A 19,826-nucleotide genomic window follows, 5' to 3' on the forward strand; every position below is an offset into this window, starting at 1 on the left:
CTGAGGGCAATGTTGTATCATTTCTATAAAGTGTTTCAGCATTAAATATGAGTAAATACTCCAAATAATCTGAGGAGTAATGTACTATATTTTCACCCTCTGATAAATATGTCCCAAAATATCCTAGATCTGGTGTTGCCATATTGCATATTTACCTCTTCAGGATTTTTATACCTGCGAGAATTTCGTTCACACTGCACAAGAAGATGTTTTTTTATTTAAATGAATGCTAAAGCGGTTGTTCATCTTTGAGTTAACTTTTAGTATGAGGAAGGGAGCGATATTCTGAGACAATTTGCAATTGTTTTTTTTTATTATTTGTGGTTTTTGAGTTATTTAGCTTTTTATTCAGCAGCTCTCCAGTTTGCAGTGTCAGCAATCTGGTTGCTAGGGTCCAAATTACCCCAGCAAACATGCACTGATTTGAATGAGAATATGGAATATTAATAGGGGAGGGTCACAGCAGAAAGATGAGTAATAAAAAGTAGCAATAACAATAAATGTGTAGCTTTAGAGAGGATTTGTATTTAGAGGGGGTCAGTGACCCCCTTTGAAAGCTAGAAAGAGTCAGGAGAACAAGGCAAATAACTCATAAACTATAAAAAAAAAAATAATGAAGACCAGTTGAAAAGTTGCTTAAAATTGCCCATTCCCTATATATACTAAAAGTTAACCTGAAGGTGAACCACCCCTTTAAAAATACTTTGGTCTTGCCCTCTGTTAATAAAGACACGACATAATTTGCTTCTTTCCAGAAAACAAAATAAAAAAACTGGAATATTTCAAGTAAATTTTTTTTTATTCAAACTAAAAAAGCATATGCAGTAGCTCATGAGGAGGCTCCATGTGTTCACTGAGCGTACATATACACGCTCTGCATATAAACCAGGCCTGAAAGTTACAACCAGATACCAACAAGCCTGGGCGTAAGATGTAGCAACCTGACCCCGCCCACAATTACCCGACGTCCCCTATAACACCACCCCGGATAATAGCAAAACAGTGTATGAATTCTTCAACAAGTTTGTGCCATTAGGCGTGCCGTAACAGCTGCCGATCTGAAGTAGACCCGGAAGTGTGACCTTGCGGAGAAAGTTATCTGTAGCAGAGGCTTGTGGGTGATCAGTGCGAGCGCTACTATGGGCGATGTATCTGAGCGCACTCTGCAGGTAGCCATGCTCTTGTCTTTCGCCTCGGGGCTGCTGGTGGGCTGGCAAGCAAACCGTATCCGGAGAAAGTACCTGGACTGGAAGAAGAAGAGGCTGCAGGACAAACTCGCAGATACACAGAAGAGAATAGACCTCTCCTAAAGCTGCAGGATACTGGGACCTCTGACCTATTAACTTCAGGGTTTCTTGAGGAGGTGAGGGATGTTGTGCGACCACTATCGCCTTTGTCAGTCAGGGATACAACGTCCATTTTGGAACATTTATGTAAAATGACAAGGGTTCTTGCTCCCTCCCCAATCTAAATGATCTGTTCTACTTATTAAATCTCCCCCTAGTTAAGCTCTCAGTTATCTCCCAATCAGTTCTGAACTTGGAGTCAAACTAGGCCATGGCTTTTCAAGAATACAGAGGCCTCACCAGCCCAATAAATAGTGACTGGCAATATCATTGTACAGCAGCCCCCCTGGCATTTGCCAGAATCCACAGATAAGCAGTCTGCGCCTGGCCCCAATGTGTGATTACTCTGGTCTGCCGCATACTTTCTCTTTTCTGCTGCTTTACATGTTCCTGTAGCAGAATTCTACCCGATTCCTTTGGCTCTTCTATATTACGCTGACACAGAATATGTTGCATTGCAGATTCAGGGCATTAGAGTTCACGTGCGCCATCTTCTTCTCTTCGGTAATCTTCAGGAAGAGAGAAGTGTGCCGGTCCCGAACAACTGTGCATGCGCTGAAAGCCACTGAAATTGCCAAAGAAGACCTGAAGATTACAGAAGAAAAGATGGCACCCGTGAACTCTGATGCCCTGAATCTGCAACAAGGGGTAAGCAAAGAGTTAGAGGCATTTACCCAGGGTAACACCTAGACTGGGGGGGGGGGGGAAGGGGTGTATGTAGGGTAGGGGATTTTAATAAAAAGGGTTTGGTTCTTCTTTAAGGTAACTTTTAGTATGTTATAGAATGACTAATGCTTAACAACTTTTCAATTGGTCTTCATTATTTATTTTGTATAGTTTTTTTTTTCTATTTGCCTTTTCCTTCTTTTCAGTTCAGTTTCAGAGTCTTTTCAGCTTTCAAATGGGGGTCACTGACCTCCTCTAAAAAACAAATGCTCTGTAAGGCTACAGATGTATTGGTCATATTTATTTACTTATCTTTCTATTCAGGCCGCTCATATTCATATTCTAGTCTCTTATTAAAATCAGTTCATGGTTGCTAAGGTAATGTGGACCCTAGCAACCAGACTACTGAAACTGCAAACTGGAGAGCTGCTGAATAAAAAATTAAATAACGCCGTAACAAATAATAATAAAAAATGAAAACCAACTGCGAATTGTCTCGCTATATCACTCTTTATATCATACTAAAAGTTAATTCAAAGGTGAACAACCCCTTTAAGCATAAAGGGTCATTGAGCGAGATCATACTGTATTATCCATATGTTTTTTCCACCTCTATCAGGGCTAGAACTAGGGGTAGGAAGAAAAAGCATGAACTTAGGCTGTAACTGTTGGGATGGGGAGCACTAAGCAAGTACCTCCTCTCACTGCCTTTCCCTACTAGATTGTCCCCCGGGCATAGTCTTTGTGTAGGCTGGACAGGTTGACCAGGGAGCCTGACTGACTAGGTCCGCTACTGACTTTTATTAAATAGAATGTAAACATGGATATATATATATATATATATATATATATATATATATATATATATATATATATACTCCAAGGAAGACCAGCAACACCAGGGTTTCAGTGTAACAAAGCAAAGTGTATTCAAATATGCATGAATAGCCAACCCTGGTGTTGCTGGTCTTCCTTGGAGTATCTACAATTCTTACCTTGCACCCAGGTAACACGTCATCAGCAGGGTGCTGTCCTAATGAGGATATATATATATATATATATATATATATATATATATATATATATATATATATATATATATATATATATATATATATATATATATATATATATATATTTATAATATAAAGCAATCCCTTAATGAAAATGTATGCTCTACCAGTGCTGCTACTGATTGGGTTGATTTGCTTTTAATATGGATACTGTCCTGTTTTAACAAATTATTATATAGACCCAAATAGCTGACACCGTGCTTAGTGCTCAGAATAAAAGTTATAGGCACAGTAAGGAAAATAAGTATTCTTCAGTAAATATATTTCTAATGGCGCTATTGACATGAAATTTACACACAAAAATCAAGAGTTTTTCAGATTTTTTAAAATTAAAAAAAAATTATTATAAAAGCACGATTTAAGGTGGCCATAGATGCAGATAATATCATACAAGACAAATGTTTGTACAATATTCGGTGTGTGACGGTGGTTGATAATTTTGATCTTGTGCTTTTGAAGACACCCAAAAATCGGCCATTGTTAGTGCTGAATTGTCAGATACAGGTAGAATTCTGTTGTTTCTACCTGTATATCTGATGATTCAGCTCTACACCTTTGTATTGAAACAAACGATCTTACTTGGAAATGTTAGGCACCCCAAGTGATTGTATTTACTTACCTGAAACCTATCCGCAGAAAACTGCACAGGCCAGGGGGTTATTCCAGTGAGCACCATGGAGCAATCCTCTTCCGCATGCCCAGTAGAACGAAATAGCCGACTTTTTAGTTAAAGTTCGGCTTTTTGATCTACTGCGCATGCACAGCTGTGTAAAAAAAGAGGAAGACAAAAGCTCTGTGGTGCTCACTGGTATAACCCTGGGCCAGTGCAGTTTTCTGCTGATAGGAGCACCGGCCCAAGGTTTCATGTAAGTAAATACAATCGAGTGAAAACCTGAATCGTACTATTTTTTTTTTTTTTTTTTCCAGGCTTTTTGGAAAAAAATATTTTTAGGATTTTTGCCCGAAAAGCCTGAAATAGTTGGATTTTCAGCTAAGTTCCAGTGCAGACCACAAACTTCCAAACAGGATAGGGACCTCTCCTCCTGACTGCAGGCAGGTCTGAGATGGCAGATTTTCAGATTCTGACGTTTTGTAGCATCAGACTTTAATAAATGCCGAACAATTTGAGTTTAAAAAAAAAAATAAAAAAAAAATAATAATAATAATTTGAGTTTTGCACCAAAAAGCCCGACTAGGCTTTAGTTAATTACCCCCAGATGTCGGTAACAACCCAAGTAATCCACTTTATTACACATAACTTACTTTATGAACTTGTTTGTTTTACTTTCTTTGTATGTGTGGATTACTTGGGTTGTTAACGACATATGGTGTAAATTTTATGTTAGTAGCCCCATTAGAAATATAGTTACTGAGAAAACTGATGTGTTCAATACTTATTTTCCCTGCTGTACATTTTAAAGTAAGTAGACTTGCTGTATTCAGAGGTACTGGTTTGCCTGCTTGAGTACAAAAAAGTGACTGTACCTGTAATTGTTTTTATTGAGATCAATGTCACTATACAGTACTTCTGAGAGTGATCTTAAGTTGTCTGATAACATTTCTGTACTTTTGTGCTTTCCCTCCTTTTTATATTTATTATTTATAATTTTTTTTTCCTTTACAGGTTATAAAGAAAAACAAATTACTGATGTGAGCATAAATCGAATCTCTATTGTTTTTACATATGACTTTTGTATAGAGACTCTATTTTAAATATTTTCTATGAAAAAGAAGTGGTGGACATACAGAAAACACAGGTGTATACAGTGACAGAAGAAGGAATGCACCCCAAAATGCTGTGCCATATGGGATAGTAATAAAAATTGAATCTGAGAATATTTGTGTCTCTTTGGTGGATTTTTTTTCTATAAATTAGTGGTAGTGGCACTGAGGAGGCAACTTTAAAGTCTAATACCGTACATGTCTTATCAAAGAAAATGTAATTCTAAAAAAAGTTTACACATTTATTAACATTAGAGACAACCTCGCCGTTGTTGCCCATAGCAACCAATCCGCAATTTGATTTGAACAGTCACCTACAAGTTACAAAACAAAAGCAATGATCTGATTGGTTGCTATGGGCAATATCACCAGTGATGTTTGTCTCCAATGTTCATAAATATCCCCCAATGTGTTAATACGTATTACCCATTATGTCTTTTACATTATTTGTACATCTAATTACAAAACAAAAGTATTTGTTTATCCCTTTCTGTTCTCTGGTTCTTGAAATAATGTAGCAGTTTTCCTCTGGGTCTGTTAACTTTCTGCTACATTGTTTCAGGAGTCAGAACCAGAAGTGAGAACTATTTAGTGTGCCAAAGCCATTCCCCCAATGCTTTGCACACTTTCATGAGACTTTTTCACAATTCTTTTCATACATTACATGCAAGGCAGTAGTGATGATAGGGGAAGACAGACATTTCTTTCAATAGCAATTACTTTAAAACAGCAATAAAATATTTTTAATTGATGTATTGTGGAATTTTGTTTAGAATTACATTTTATTTTTTTATTATGCAAAATTGCATTTATTTTTAGGCAAGCATCCCATTTTAAGCATTCTTCATTATTTAGAGAGCTCAGATCCTGTAATGGTTGTGCTTCAATTTTGAACATTTTTGGTGAATTGAAACTGGTTAGATTCGCTCATCACTACCCCCAACGTATCCAGAGGTTGATCTGTTTTACCAATATATGTTATATATGTGCGTGACTGCTTATTCTGGGGTAATATGAATTAAACCCATTTTTGTTCTATCTTTCTAAGGGTAGAAATCCAAAGGCGATTTTACCTGCAATATCTTCCGTTCCGACGCAATGAGACTAATCGCAGGCGCCACGTCTCATGAGCCGTATCTAATGTAAGCAATACAAATGTCGCACGTAGAAGCTGATTGCATCCGACACGACTGTCAGATGCGAACGCTGCATGTTGCGTCTTCATCCAACAGTCGTGCCATGTCGGATGCAATCAGCTTCTATGTGCGACATTTGTATTGCTTACATTAGATTTAGCGCATCCGACTTGAAGTCTGCGATTAGTCTCATAGTTTCGGAACGAGAGGTATCGCACGTAAAATCGCCCATGGAGTTCTACCCTAAGACATGATAAATACTGCACCATATTATTTTTTATATACTCTCAGACCATTATTGCACCATGTTAAGGAGCCACAATAGTTATACCCCAGATTTCTTTATTTTTAGATTTTACCCTTGTTTTACTTGGGGGATGAGGCCCCCAGCATCATTATTTGTATAAAGGACCAGTAACAATTTCTTTTAAAAAAAAAAACAAAAAAAAAAAAACATTTGTACATAACGAACAAAAAAAAACACCAAGACACATTTAACTTTAAATTCGCAAAGTTTTTATTAAGAAATCACTTACCATTACTCCGCTTGCGCTCCTCTTCAGAAAAGGCGACATGGCGATGATCCATTGTGCAGCGCTTGATTTCTCCTCCCTGCCTTCTATAGGAGATAGCCAGGGAGGAGAAATTGAGCGCTGCACGATGGATCGCCGCCATGTCGCCTTTTCTGAAGAGGAGTTATTTCTCAATAAAGACTTAGGGGCAGATTCACTAAGGGTCGAATTTCGAAGTAAAAAATACTTCGAAATTCGACCCTCGAATTGAAATCCTTCGACTTCGAATATCGAAGTCGAAGGATTTAGCGCTAATCCTTCGATCGAACGATCGAAGGATTTTTCGTTTGATCGAACGATTAAATCCTTCGAATCGAGCGATTCGAAGGATTGTAATCCAACGATCGAACGAAAATCCTTCGATCAAAAAAAGGTTAGCAAGCCTATGGGGACCTTCCCCATAGGCTAACATTGACTTCGGTAGCTTTTACCTGCCGAAGTAGGGGGTCGAAGTTTTTTTTAAAGGGCAAGTACTTCGACTATCGAATGGTCGAATAGTCGAACGATTTTTACTTCGAATCGTTCGATTTCGTTCGACTTCGATCGAATTCGAACGAATTTAACCAATTCGATGGTCGAAGTACCCAAAAAATACTTCGAAATTCGAAGTATTTTTCATTCGAATCCTTCACTCGAGCTTAGTGAATCTGCCCCTTAGCGAATTTAAAGATAAATGTGTCTTGGTGGGTTTTTTTTTCGTTATGTACAAACAAATTTTAAATGTTTTTTATTTTTTGGGTTTTTTTAATGTTTTTTTAATGAAAGCTTAACAAACATCTTTCCAGATACTAATCCTGTATGTCTGTTACTAGGCCCTGGTACAGGTGTGTGATCTGTTATAAAGAATGCTCGGGGCCTGGGGTCTTCCAGATAATGGATCTTTCTATAGTTTGGATCTTCATACTTTAAAGGGCTGGTTCACAGTTAAGTGAACTTTTAGTATGTAATAGAATGCTCAGTTCTAAGCAACTTTTCAATTGGTCTTCATTATTTATTTTCTGTATTTTTTTTTTTTTTTAATTATTTGCCCTGTTTCAAACGGGGGTCACTGACCCCATCTAAAAAACAAATTCTCTGTAAGGCTACATTTGTTTTGTTGTTGCTACTTTTTATTACTCCTCTTTCTATTCATACCCTTTCCTCTTCATATACCAGTCACTTGTTCAGATCAATGCATGGTTACTAGGGTAATTTGGGCCCTAGCAACCGGATTGTTGAAACTGCTAACTGGAGAGCTGCTGAATAAAAAGCCAAATACCTCAAAAACAACAAATAATAATAAATGAAAACCAATTGTAAATTGTCTTAGTATATCATTCCCTACATCATACTAAAAATTAACTCAAAGGTGAACCACCCTTTTTAGTCTAATAAAAAAAATAATAATTTAAACATTAAATAAACCCAATAAGCTGATTTTGCCTCCAATAAGGATTGATTAGGTTTGGATCCAGTACAAGGTACTGTTTTATTATTACAGAAAAAAAACAATTTTTTTAAATTTTGGATTATTTGGATTAAATGGCGTCTATGGGTAGATGGCCTTTCTGTAATTTGCAGCTTTCTGGATAACAGGTTTCCCGATAATGAATCCCATACCTGCAGTACTCTATATAAAGCTTTTTGACAACTGAATCATTTCAGTTGCATTAAACAGTTTACCCAATTTGCACACTACGTTTTGTTTAATTCAATGGCCACTAAAAAGATTCAATGGCCACTAAAATAACTTTATGGTGTTGCCGTTGCCATTTAGGGACTAGGGGGCAGATTTATCAAGGATCGAATTTCGAAGTAAAAAATACTTCGAAATTCCACCATCAAATTAAAATACTTTGAATATCGAAGTCGAAGGATTTTTTTTACCGAATTTAGCCAGCGGACGATCAAAGTAAAATAGATTCAAACGATTTTAGCATATGATCGAACTATTTTACTTCGATGTGTGAAGACTTAGAAAAATGCATTAGAAGGTCCCCATGGGCTAACATAGCACTTCGGCAGGTTTAATTTGGTGAACTATTGAAGTTTTTTTTAAAAAAATATTCAAACTATTTTACTTTTAATCTAATTCGATTAGATGGTCGAAGTATCCAAAAAATTACTTTGAATTTTTTTTACTTTGAAAATTCCCTCTAATTCACTTCGAACCTTGATAAATCTGCCCCTAGGAGTCACACATTTATTACCAGCAGTATGGGCAACTAATCAGTATGGTGAGTTTGGGAAGGACCATTTTAGTTCATGCTCAGACCTTGCTAATTGCTTATTCGGAAGCCCATAAGAAAGATGGAAGAAGGCTGAAGCATACCATTACTCAGAGGAAGGGCGGTGAGGAGGGATGGAGGATGCGTGGGGAAGCTGGGACCTGTCAGGAAAAAGTGAGAGTAGATAGCTTGCTTGACATAGGGGAGGATGAATGAAACAGGTGAGACCTGTCGGCACAAAGTAAGCGCAGTCTGAGGAGATCGTATCACTATCACCAGCAGCCAGTGAGGGAGGTACGCAAAGGCTTTTTGATCGATACGGAGATTTCAAAAGGGGGGAGAGGGCAGGACGAACTTGAGTTAAGTGCACAGATATCCTAACTATACACTGCACTACATTCTCAGACAGCTGGAGCGTTCTAACCGTGCAGAATGGCTTCCTCTTCTATCCCCATGACGACGGAAGCGTGATCAAGTTCGTCCATTTTTGATGACGTACCAGAATGTTGCCTCTCTGGCGTCCTAGTTACAGTGCCAGTGGATTTTGCTTGTTGTAGGCGGCGAGGCCACCGGGCAGAGGGCTGTGTTTCTGAAACACTTAGCAGTGTCACATAAAACACGTTTGCTCATGTGCAATCATTGCAGCTGATTGCTGTGTGCCTCCTTAGTTTCCTGACAACACCCCCCTGGCAAGTGGCATCTTGATCTCTCCCTATGTCTGCCAGAAAGGCAAGAGGGCCCCTGCAGTACACCCTGAGGGTAACTGATGACCTGAAGAGACAGGTATATATTTGCTGTTACTTCACTGACTGCTGCTGCTGAACTGGTGGGAGTGTTTGGATAATGTCACATTGTGATTTATATCGCTGGCAGCACTTTTTAGGGACAGTAGCAGAGAAATAACTAGCATAGTACTACAAGGGGGTTGTGCTGGTAACAGGGGTGAGATTATTGCCTAGAAATGCATGTTCCCCCCATTAAAATTCAGAGATCATTCATGACCCATAGGTGCAGTTGCACATACTATGGATGACTCACTTGGGGGCAGATTTACTAAGGTTCGAATGGTAAATTCGAATTTTCAATTTTTTTTGGTCAAAACTAAAAAATTCTGATTTAAAACCACCAACTCGAATGTGTGATTTATCACATCTCGAACCTGGAAACAAGTTCTAATTCGACGATTCTCCACCTAAAACCTGCCGAGTTCATGTAGAAGTCAGTAGCAGAGGTCATTTGAACGATTTGAAGATGTTAATAGTAGCGTTGAGCCAAATATTTTCCAGTTTAGCCTTGAAAATGACACCCCAGACAATGGGAGAAAAAAATTTAGTTTTTTTTTCGGAGTTAAATTTAATTTGAGTTTTCGGGCCGGGACTTATTCAATCGAATTTTAAACGTTCTAATTCTTTCATAAGTAACATACCATTTGATTTGTGACTAAAATCAAATGTATAAAAAAAAATCAAATTACACTAAAATTCAAACTTTGATAAATAACCCCCTTAATCTCTAGGGTCCAGTAGGGCTCATTTAAGAATCTCATGTCATTACATGTATTTCCACAGGGGAACCCCGAAGCCACCTTGAAGTTGGCAAATAATTTCAGGTTCCCACTATTGCCTGTGTGCATGCAGTTGAAGGAATTGTTTAGTATAAAAATATAAACCAGGTAAATAGATAGGCTATGAAAAATAAAAAATGTTTTGAATATAGATAGTTAGCCAAAAATGTAATGTATAAAGGCTGGAGTGACTGGATGTGTAACATAATAGTCAGCACACTATTTCCTGCTTTTCAGCTCTCTTGGTTTACACTGACTGCTTACCAGGCAGTAACCAATCAGTGACTTGAGAAGGGGCCACATGAGTCATAACGGTTGCTTATGAATCTGAGTTGCATGTTAAAGGAGAAACAAACCCTTGCTACTAAAATCCCCTACCCAACATAGACCCCCCCCTGTTTCTCCCCCCCAGCCTAGGTGGTACCTTTGCTAAATGCCCCTAACTCTTTACTTACCCCTCTGTGCCGATTCGCTAATCTTCAGGTCTTCTTCCGGCGCTTCTGCAATTTCCGTGACTTGGCACATGCGCAGTTATTGCGAAGCTGAAAATTGCTCCAACTGCGCATGCATCAAACTATTCCCGAACATTACCGAAGAAAAGAAGATGGCTGCCGTGAACTCCGCTGGACAGAATCTGCACTGAGGGGTAAGTAAAGAGTTAGGGGCATTTAGCAAAGGTACCACCTAGGCTGGGGGGGTTAGCAGGGAGGGGGGTCTATGTAGGGTAGGGGATTTGAGTAGCAAGAGTTTGGTTCTCCTTTAACATGCAACTCAGATTCATAAGCAACCGTTATGACTCATGTGGCCCCTTCTTAAGTCACTGATTTGTTACTGCCTGGTAAGCAGTCAGTGTAAACCAAGAGAGCTGAAAAGCAGGAAATAGTGTGCTGACTATTATGTTACACATCCAGTCACTCCAGCCTTTATACATTACATTTTTGGCTAACTATCTATATTCAAAACATTTTTTTATTTTTCAATTGCAATTGCAAACTCATAGAACAGTTATGTCCCATGTGGTTCCTCTTAAAGAAGCTGACTAACTCAGAGTTTAGAGAGATGTGAAACAGGAAGTTGGGTTCTGTCCTGTTAGACATCCGCTTATTGATGAGCCAAGTTCGTGGCCACTCACTTACCAACTCAGTCCCCCATATTTGGGTTTTGCATAATGAAAGGAAAATGTAATTCTAGGCAACTCTGCATTATACATTAAATGGAAAAAAATGGTTTTAAAACTATGAGTAAATATATTTCTGTTGAAAATATTTTTTTGTTTGTCTTTTGCTGCACCTCTGGTTCTGACCAGCCAACATCTCACAACATCTTTTTTTTTTTTTATCCAGGTAAATTCATTACCTGGATTATGATACATTCATTCAAGATCAGAACCAGCAGAGAAATAACTGGCAATTTGCATAGAGAATTATATTGCAAAAAATATGTGGAGTGGAGGTTCCCTTTGAAAGTATCAAAAAACCTTATTAACAATATATGTTGTGCAGGGGAAAAAATATATCGTGTATCATAGGACTTTGGTTTCTCCCACCAGTGGTGCGGGGTAACACAGCCTAGAGTCCTGCAGCGAGTCAGGTTCCAGATTCCCTGGCTGTGCAGGCAGTCTGCAGGTAGCATGCCTGGGTACCTGGCTAAGGTACCCTTATTGTATTGTGGGTCCGTGTTGTGGTTCACAGCTATGGGTCTAAGAAAATGCATCCGCACAGGACTCTTACACAGCCCACTTATTTTTGAATTGGCACAGCCCTGATTTTAACAGCTCAACTCGCATTCCCGGGTTGGTTACTGAAATGTCCCGACTGTCGCTTTAATCTCTTTCACTGAACAGCCAGAAAAAGATACAAAGTTTTAACTTAATTGGCTTTTTGCAGAGAGCCCAGAACAGCACCAGGTGCACTTCGATACTTTTATAACAATTTTAACTGTAAATTTGTTTCCCACGCTCCACACAGCAAATCTTTTTGTCCCTCTCTCGATTTCCAAAATGTTGAGAGGTATGAAATAATATTGTTTCAGCTTCTTATCCCCCCCAGGCTGCAATATGTTAAAGGAATAAGGATTGCTTTAGATGAGCACTGTTTATATTCCTATAGTTCTAGGCATGTCATATACAGAGCTGGGCCAAGGAGCTTTGGCAACTAAAGCAAGTGTGGCAGTTTCTTCAGCCCTTATGGTTCCACTGTCTGAATTAGTGACATATGCAAAGCAACTGCTTTGGGGAAGGGTTAGAGGAGACAAGGTTGAATAATGCAGGTACTATATTGAGCAGCTCGACTTCTGTGCCTAGCTGTTTGTGTACGCTTTATATTTTTTCATGTAGGTATGTAGCGTTGTTATTGACTGCTAACTGGATTATTATAATAAAACATCAACAAACCACAATAAACATTTTCTGGAATTGAGCTCCCTCTTTTATCCAAAATGGTGGAGCCCTAGGCAGGTGCCTGTGTTACCTACTAGTGATGTGCAGTGACCCGTGGGTATCAGCAAAGTCGTTATCTAGAAAGCTCAGAATTACAAGAAGGCCATCTCCCTAAAACTCCATTATAATCAAATAACTAAAATGATTTCCTTTTTCTCTGTAATAATAAAACTGTATCTTGTACTTGATCCCATCTAAGATACAATTAATTATTATGTAAATTATTTTTAAGTAGACTTAAGGGGTGGAGATCCAAATTGTGGAAGGATCCCTTATGCGGAATATCCCAGGTCCCAGAGCATTCTGGATAACAGGTGCCATACCTGTATAAGTATAAAAGTGATTCTGCAGTTTTAATCTTTTTCTTAAATGTAGTTTAAAGTTGTTTGGGTTTTCCTTGCCAAGAAGAAAGCCCTGTAGGCTGAAGTGCAACATTTTTATTTGCTGTATTTATGTAAGTGAAAAATGCTATTCTGTTAAATAGGGGTCACCCATTCTGTGAGGTGTGAACCAACCTATGCTTGATTTGTGTTTTACTGTTATGACTTGCTATAGTGTCTACAGTTAATACTCTGGTAGACCGGCGCTATCTAGTGGTGTGCTAACACTATTGCACTATGCTTTTATACCCAACTTTTCTTACTTTTCCATTTGATATTATCCTTAACACCCATTGTTGTCTCCTATATTCTGTGGTAGGGTGCATAGATGCATGCAAATGACATTTGTGGTTGTTGCGTCAAGCTTGGAAAAGGTCTTTTAAGCAGTCAAGAAGTGCCAGCTTTAGAACTTTATTTTTTTTTGTTTTGTTTTACTGGTGCAGTTTAGACATATATAAGGGTCTTATACAAGGCTCGGACTAGTTTTTGCAAGGGCAGGGCCCTCATGGAGAAATATGTCTGTATTTACAGTTACGGCCAGATTTATCAAAGGTCAAATGTTCGAGTTTTTTTAATTAGAATGAACTTGAATGACCTCAAAATTCGAAAAGTATTTATGAGTATCGGGACATTTTTGTTTAATGGTGATCTTCAAATGCATCCCTGGACCTCTGCCATTGACTTGTATATGAACTCGGCAGGTTGAAGGTGGCAAATAGTCAAAGTAGATGTAGTTGTTTCCAGGGCCCAGGTATGATAAATCTCGAATTCGAATTTTTATTATTCCCAACTGGAATTTGTGAGTTTTGATCAAAAATCCAACCCGAAAATTCGAATTTCCAATTCGAACCTTAGTAAACTTGCCCCTTAAAGTGTTGAAAAACCACCCTAATGCATGTTTTAGTTGTAAATACCTGTGCATCTGAATATTTTAAATTATTATGTCTGGTTTGGAGCTTAGGGCAGAGCTTCGGTGTTGGAGTACAAGCACTGAAAATAATCAAATCAGATTTAAAGGGGACCCGTCACCCAAAAAAATTATTCAAAATCCTATTTTATCACATTAGTCAAGCAAAATGAACTTTAATTACAATATATAAATTATTTGAATCTTGCTTCCTTCAGTCTGGGATTTCAAAATTATTGCAAGCAGGCAGCAGCCATTTTGTGAACACTGTTATTAAGACAAGCCTTGTATCATCTCAGAATCTTGTTTGTGCACCAGAATGGGGGACCCAATGTCCATCCCCATGCACTGGCTACACAATTATATGGTGAAGAGAACGGGGGAATGTGTGGAGAGCAGTGACATCTAGGAAGTGCTGAATGGAAAGTGAAAGTAATTGTCTTCCCCGCCTCTATGCCACTGGCATAGAGGAGTGGCAGACAATATTTGATTGACAACTGAGATTTTTAAATGAGCTTACAGCAGCTATGAATGCTTTAATAAAAAATAGAAATTGGATTTCATGTTTAATTTGAAAAGGACTTTTATTATACAGATTTTTGTGTCTGGGTGACAGGTCCACTTTAAGAGCTACTATGAAGGAAGATATGCCAGAAGCAATTCTGTTTCTAAGAACAATACTTTCGTTAATTTTGGATTGTATTTAAAGGAAAACTATACCCCCAAAATGAATACTTAAGCAACAGATGGTTTAAATCATATTAAGTGGCATATTAAAGAACCACCATTTCATGATGGTCTGTGTGCTGCCTCAGAGATCACCTGACCAGAAATACTACAACTCTAACTGTAACATTAAGAAGTGTGGAAGCAAAAGACACAACTCTGTTACTTGGCTCATGTGACCTAACAAGAATGGTTTGTTTGGTATGTTTGTGTGCACAGTGGAGACGGCCCTTGTTTTTTAAAGTGGCTATTTTCTATTTATGAGTACCCAATGGCACATACTACTAAAAAAGTATATTATTATGAAAATGGTTTGTTTACACAAAGCAGGGTTTTACATCTTTATATAGAGACCTATATTGTTTGGGGGGTATCGTTTTCCTTTAACAGCTATTCTACAGCAATTTTTTTTAGATTTTCCAATTGTTTTTGGTTTATGTAGTTTAACTTTGATTTTGTTTTAGAATTACCTAAGGATATGGTTTATATTTTTGAGCTTTGTAAGTGATAAAATGCCTTGTATGTTGTGTACTTAAAGGACCAGTAACACTAATTTTAAGATCAAAATCCACTCTACACTTTTCCACCTGCAGATATATCTCTCAGAAATGGTAATATGATTAATGCTTAATAAAAAAAATACCATTATAAAACACAGCTTCCGGATGTACTCTGTCTTTCCCAAAAGGCGACTGCAAGATCTGATGTGCGTTGCTCGACATCTCCTCCTTGACAGCCTTCTAAGCCGGAAGTTAGTTTTGGCGGCGGGCAGTGTAACTTCTTCAGCATAATTTATTTCTGTAAATGTAGGGGAGAGGTGAAGGAATGCACGCGCGGTTTTAGGGGGGGGGTCTTAAGGTGGCCATACACGGGCCGATAAAAGCTGCCGACAGACCGTGTCGGCAGCTTATTGGCCCGTGTATGGGGGCCCCCGACGGGCTTCCCCGATCGAGATCTGGCCGAAAGTCGGCCAGATCTCGATCGGATGGGATTAAAAATCCCGTCGGATCGCGGCCGCATCTGTTCGTTGATGCGGTCCCGCGATCCGACCGCCCGTTTGGCGAACGCTAGGATCGATCGTTGGGCCCTAGGGCCCACGATCGGATCAGCCCGATATTGCCCACCTCAAGGTGGGCATATCGGAGGGAGATCCGCTCGTTTGGCGACATCGCCAAACGAGCGGATCTATCCGTGTATGGCCACCTTTAGTTAGTTTTTAGATTTATTGCTGACCAGTATGCTGCTGCAGTCCGTCTCTCGCCTGCTCTTACAGAAATAAATGACGCCAAAGAAGTTACACTGCCCGCAGCCAAAACTTACTTCTGCTTTAGAGGGCTGGCAAGGAGGAGATGTCGAGCGCCAAACATTGGATCCTGCAGTCGCCTTTTCGTCTTTTTTTATTAAGCATTAATCATAGAACCATTTCTGAGACTTAGATCTGCAGGTGGAAAAGGGTAGAGTGGAGTTTGAACTTGAAAATAATTAGTGTCAACATGGAAGATACGTTAGGAGTTGGAGTCAGAGGTACCGTAAACTGAGGAGTTGAAGTCAGAGTCGAAGGATTTATGTATGACTACACGACTCCTGGTTTAGTGAGGGAATTAGGTGTCTACCAGTAGATCTTGCTTGTGACATAAGTAGACCACTATTGAAAATACAGTAGGGACATAAGGTGTTTAAAATTGCTGTTTGGCGCTAGAAATCTGGAATGGGGGAGGAATATGGCCAATTTTTTTTTCACCATTCCTTGTGTTTTTTTTTTTTTATAGGGCTTTATAGGGCACTGATTTTCTATTGGGGCATTAAATTTATTCCAATGCATATGATAGCAATTAAACAGAGCTTAGCTGGCCGGCTTGTATATAAACTATGGATCTGCTAATGCTAAGATAATGCTGCCTGTAATATTTAAATTTGCCCTATCACTAGTGCCACGCGGCATGCTATGCATTGTTCTTGTGTGTGAACATATTTGATAAATTTCATAGATATAAGGAAGGTGGTATAGATTGTTTGTAAATATATCATCATTCCTGTATACTCATTCCTGGAAAAAGAAGTATTCTGCAAGCATGGTCATGGTGTTGCTTCATTTTAAAGGAACAGTAACATCACAAAATTAAAGTGTTTTCAAGTAATAAAATTATAATGCAGTGTTTCCCTGCACTGGTAAAACTGGTGTGTTTTCTTCAGAAACACTACTTTTGTTTATATAAATATAAGCTGCTGTGTATCCCTGGGGGCAGCCATGAAAGGAGAAAAGGCTCCAGTTACACAGCAGATTAACAGATAAGCTCTGTAGAGCATAATGGTGTTATCTGTTATCCAATATTGTTCACCTGTGAGTTAACTTTTAGTACGATGTAGAGAGTGATGTTCGGAGACAATTTGCAATTGGTTTTGATTTTTTATTATTTAAGGTTTTTGAGCCATTTAGCTTTGTATTCAGCAGCTCTTCAATTTGCATTAAAAACAATCTGGTAGCTAGGGTCCAAATTACCCTAGCAACCATGCACTGATTTGAATTAGAGACTGGAATATGAATAGGAGAGGCCTGAATAGAAAGATGAGCATTAAAAAGAAGACGTTATAATAAGTGTATAGCCTTACAGAGCATTTGCTTTTTAGATGGGGTCAGTGACGCCCATCTAAAAGCTAGAAAGAGTCCGAAGTAAAAAGCACATAATTCTAAAACTATAAAAAAATAAATAATGAAAACCAATGGAAAAGTTGCTTATAATTGGCCATTCTATAACATACTGAAAGTTTAGTTAAAGGTGAACCACCCCTTTAATCTGTGCCATATAGCCTTTTTTCAATTTCCACTATTGTTACATAGCAGCTTGTTTATATGAACTATAGTAGTGTTTCTGAAGCAAACACATCAGCTTTACCAGTGCTGGGCAACACTACATGATATTTACATAACTATGAAACACTTTAATTATTTGGAGTTACTGTTCCTTTAATGTTAGAATGGCCAGTGGGATAGAACAGTAAGGCAGAGATTGTACATTCATTGCAATGCAACAATACCTAGCAAAGCATGTGTACCTAAAATAAATTCCTCCTGGTTAACGCATATTATATAACACATATCAATGATATGATTTGAAGTGTTTCAGTGTAGTCATTGATTGTGAAACTATAACAACATGCTTGTGTTTATATCCCTGGAGACAAGATAATTAATCTCAGTAAATTGTGTTGGTGAGCATAAATAGATCAGAGGAAAGAATTCCACAGAGGTCAGATGAAGCAAGGTGCAGACTTTGCTGTGTATTTACTAAATGCCGCTAGGGTGTGGCACTAGGACGGATGTTGCAGCCCATGACTAATTGTATTATACGATACAGGGCGGGTAGGGTGTATTTATAAGACTTAGCACATCCCTGAAAGTTACATGCTACCTTTAAAAAGCCATTTTTGGATATAAATATTTTTGCATAAGTAAAGGTGCAGGTGTTTGTGTTTTTATGCCATTTGTGTTACGTGGGTGTGGGCCAGTGATTATTTTGTTACTTCTGAATAGGTGTTTACTAATGGGAAATCATATGTCATGTCCCAAATGAATATGGATTCAGAACATGATCAGTACATGTCAGGTCAATAGTCTTCATATGTTTCTAACTTAAGAAAAAAACTCAAATCTGCGAGTTTGGGCTTAAAGGAGAAACAAACCTGTAACATAAAAAACCCTACCCCCCTACCCTTTGTAGACCCTCTCCCCCCCAGCCTAGGTGGTACCCGCGGCAAATGCCCCTAACTTTTTACTTACCCCTCGGTACAGATTCTGTCCCTCGCAGTTCATGGCAGCCATCTTCTTTTCTTCGTTAAACTTCAGAAGCCGACCTTCGTTTTCGGCGCATGGGCAGTTGGAGTAATTTTCCAGTCCCGAACAATTGCACATGCTCCCAAAGTCACGAAAAATTTTCAGAACTATTAGTGACTTTCGGTTCATGCGCAGTTTTTCAGGACCGGAAAATTACTCAAACTGCGAATGCGCCAAAAACGATGGTCGGCTTCTGAAGTTTAACAAAGAAAAGAAGATGGATGCCGTGAACTTGAAGAATTTTTGAGCTTTTTTATGGCAAAACTGTCAAATTAGACTAGGGAATTGTTGAAATTAGATTCAAGTTTTTTTTTAAATTCTAATTCGATTTTCAAAATTTATCATACACTGGCTCTTTAAGAAATTGAATTCGACTGTTTGCCACCTGGCGAATCGCTGTTTTAGTCAATGGGAAAGGTCCAGGGATTAATTTGGAGTTTTTTTGCACCCTTCCTGACATTCGATTTTTTTTCATAGAAAAAACTCGAATTGAGTTTTCGCGTTGATCCTTTTCACCCGAGTTTGGAAAATTTGTTTTTTTAAATAAATTTCGATCGGTCGAATATCGAGTTTATGGGAGTTTTTCAAGACTCGCATGAACTGAAATTCGACCTTTGATAAATGTTCCGCCCCGTGTACGTTTATAAGAAAACCATACATTTTATTGTATTAGGTGTTGCCCAACCTGTTTATCAGGGCGCCTGATCTGCTTTCCTTTGCAGTAAATATATATATATATGTTTTTTAATGTCCTGGGCTTTTGCCTGAGCTGAGGCGATGTTTGAGGAGTTACCAGAGCGAATGTCTGAGAATTACATTATTGTTAGTAGGGCCGGAATCAGCCTAGCACCTAGTGAAATAGGATGGAGGGCACTATGCAGATTTCACATAAATTATATATACAGTTATTGGATCTGTTATCTGGTAACCTGTTATCCATAAAGCACTGAATTACGAGATGGCCATCTCGCATAGACTACACTTTTAAAAAAAAAATTAAAATTTTTATAACGGATTTATTTTTTCTCTGTAATACTAAAACAGTACCGTTTTACTTTATTCCAACTAAGATATACAGCATACTTCCCTTTTTCGGAGGGACATTCCCCCTTTGACAGCTCAACCTGCAGTCCCTCATTTATACTGGAAAGTCCCTATTTTCTCTGTACTGAACAGCCAGAAAAAGAAACAAAGTTTCTAACTTAATTGGCTTTTAGCAGAGAGCACAGAACAGCTTACAGGTGCAAATAAGAGACTT

At 38.4% G+C, this 19,826-nt stretch overlaps 2 protein-coding genes across 2 annotated transcripts in view; both read left to right on the top strand.

The window, feature by feature from the left end:
* Positions 1 to 988: 988 nt before the first annotated feature.
* On the top strand, positions 989 to 4,923 carry mtln.L (mitoregulin L homeolog). Its single transcript, XM_041562682.1, has 2 exons — positions 989 to 1,363; positions 4,710 to 4,923. Exon 1 carries the CDS (start codon positions 1,140 to 1,142, stop codon positions 1,308 to 1,310), a length of 171 nt encoding a protein of 56 aa, XP_041418616.1. The 5' UTR covers positions 989 to 1,139; the 3' UTR covers positions 1,311 to 1,363; positions 4,710 to 4,923.
* A 4,224-nt stretch (positions 4,924 to 9,147) lies between these two features.
* Positions 9,148 to 19,826, top strand: part of nphp1.L (nephronophthisis 1 (juvenile) L homeolog) — a gene marked incomplete at its 5' end in the record, with an annotated part of 44,451 nt that continues 33,772 nt past the window's right edge. The window contains 1 exon segment of the mRNA NM_001091731.1: positions 9,148 to 9,505. Within this exon segment, the coding sequence (NP_001085200.1) occupies positions 9,437 to 9,505 (69 nt within the window).

The sequence above is a fragment of the Xenopus laevis genome, chromosome 5L (assembly GCF_017654675.1).
Source record: "Xenopus laevis strain J_2021 chromosome 5L, Xenopus_laevis_v10.1, whole genome shotgun sequence".
NCBI lineage: Eukaryota > Metazoa > Chordata > Amphibia > Anura > Pipidae > Xenopus > Xenopus laevis.

Excerpts from the sequence above, each read along its gene's own strand:
- mtln.L (XM_041562682.1), top strand. The coding sequence starts at position 1,140 with ATGGGCGATGTATCTGAGCGCACTCTGCAGGTAGCCATGCTCTTGTCT.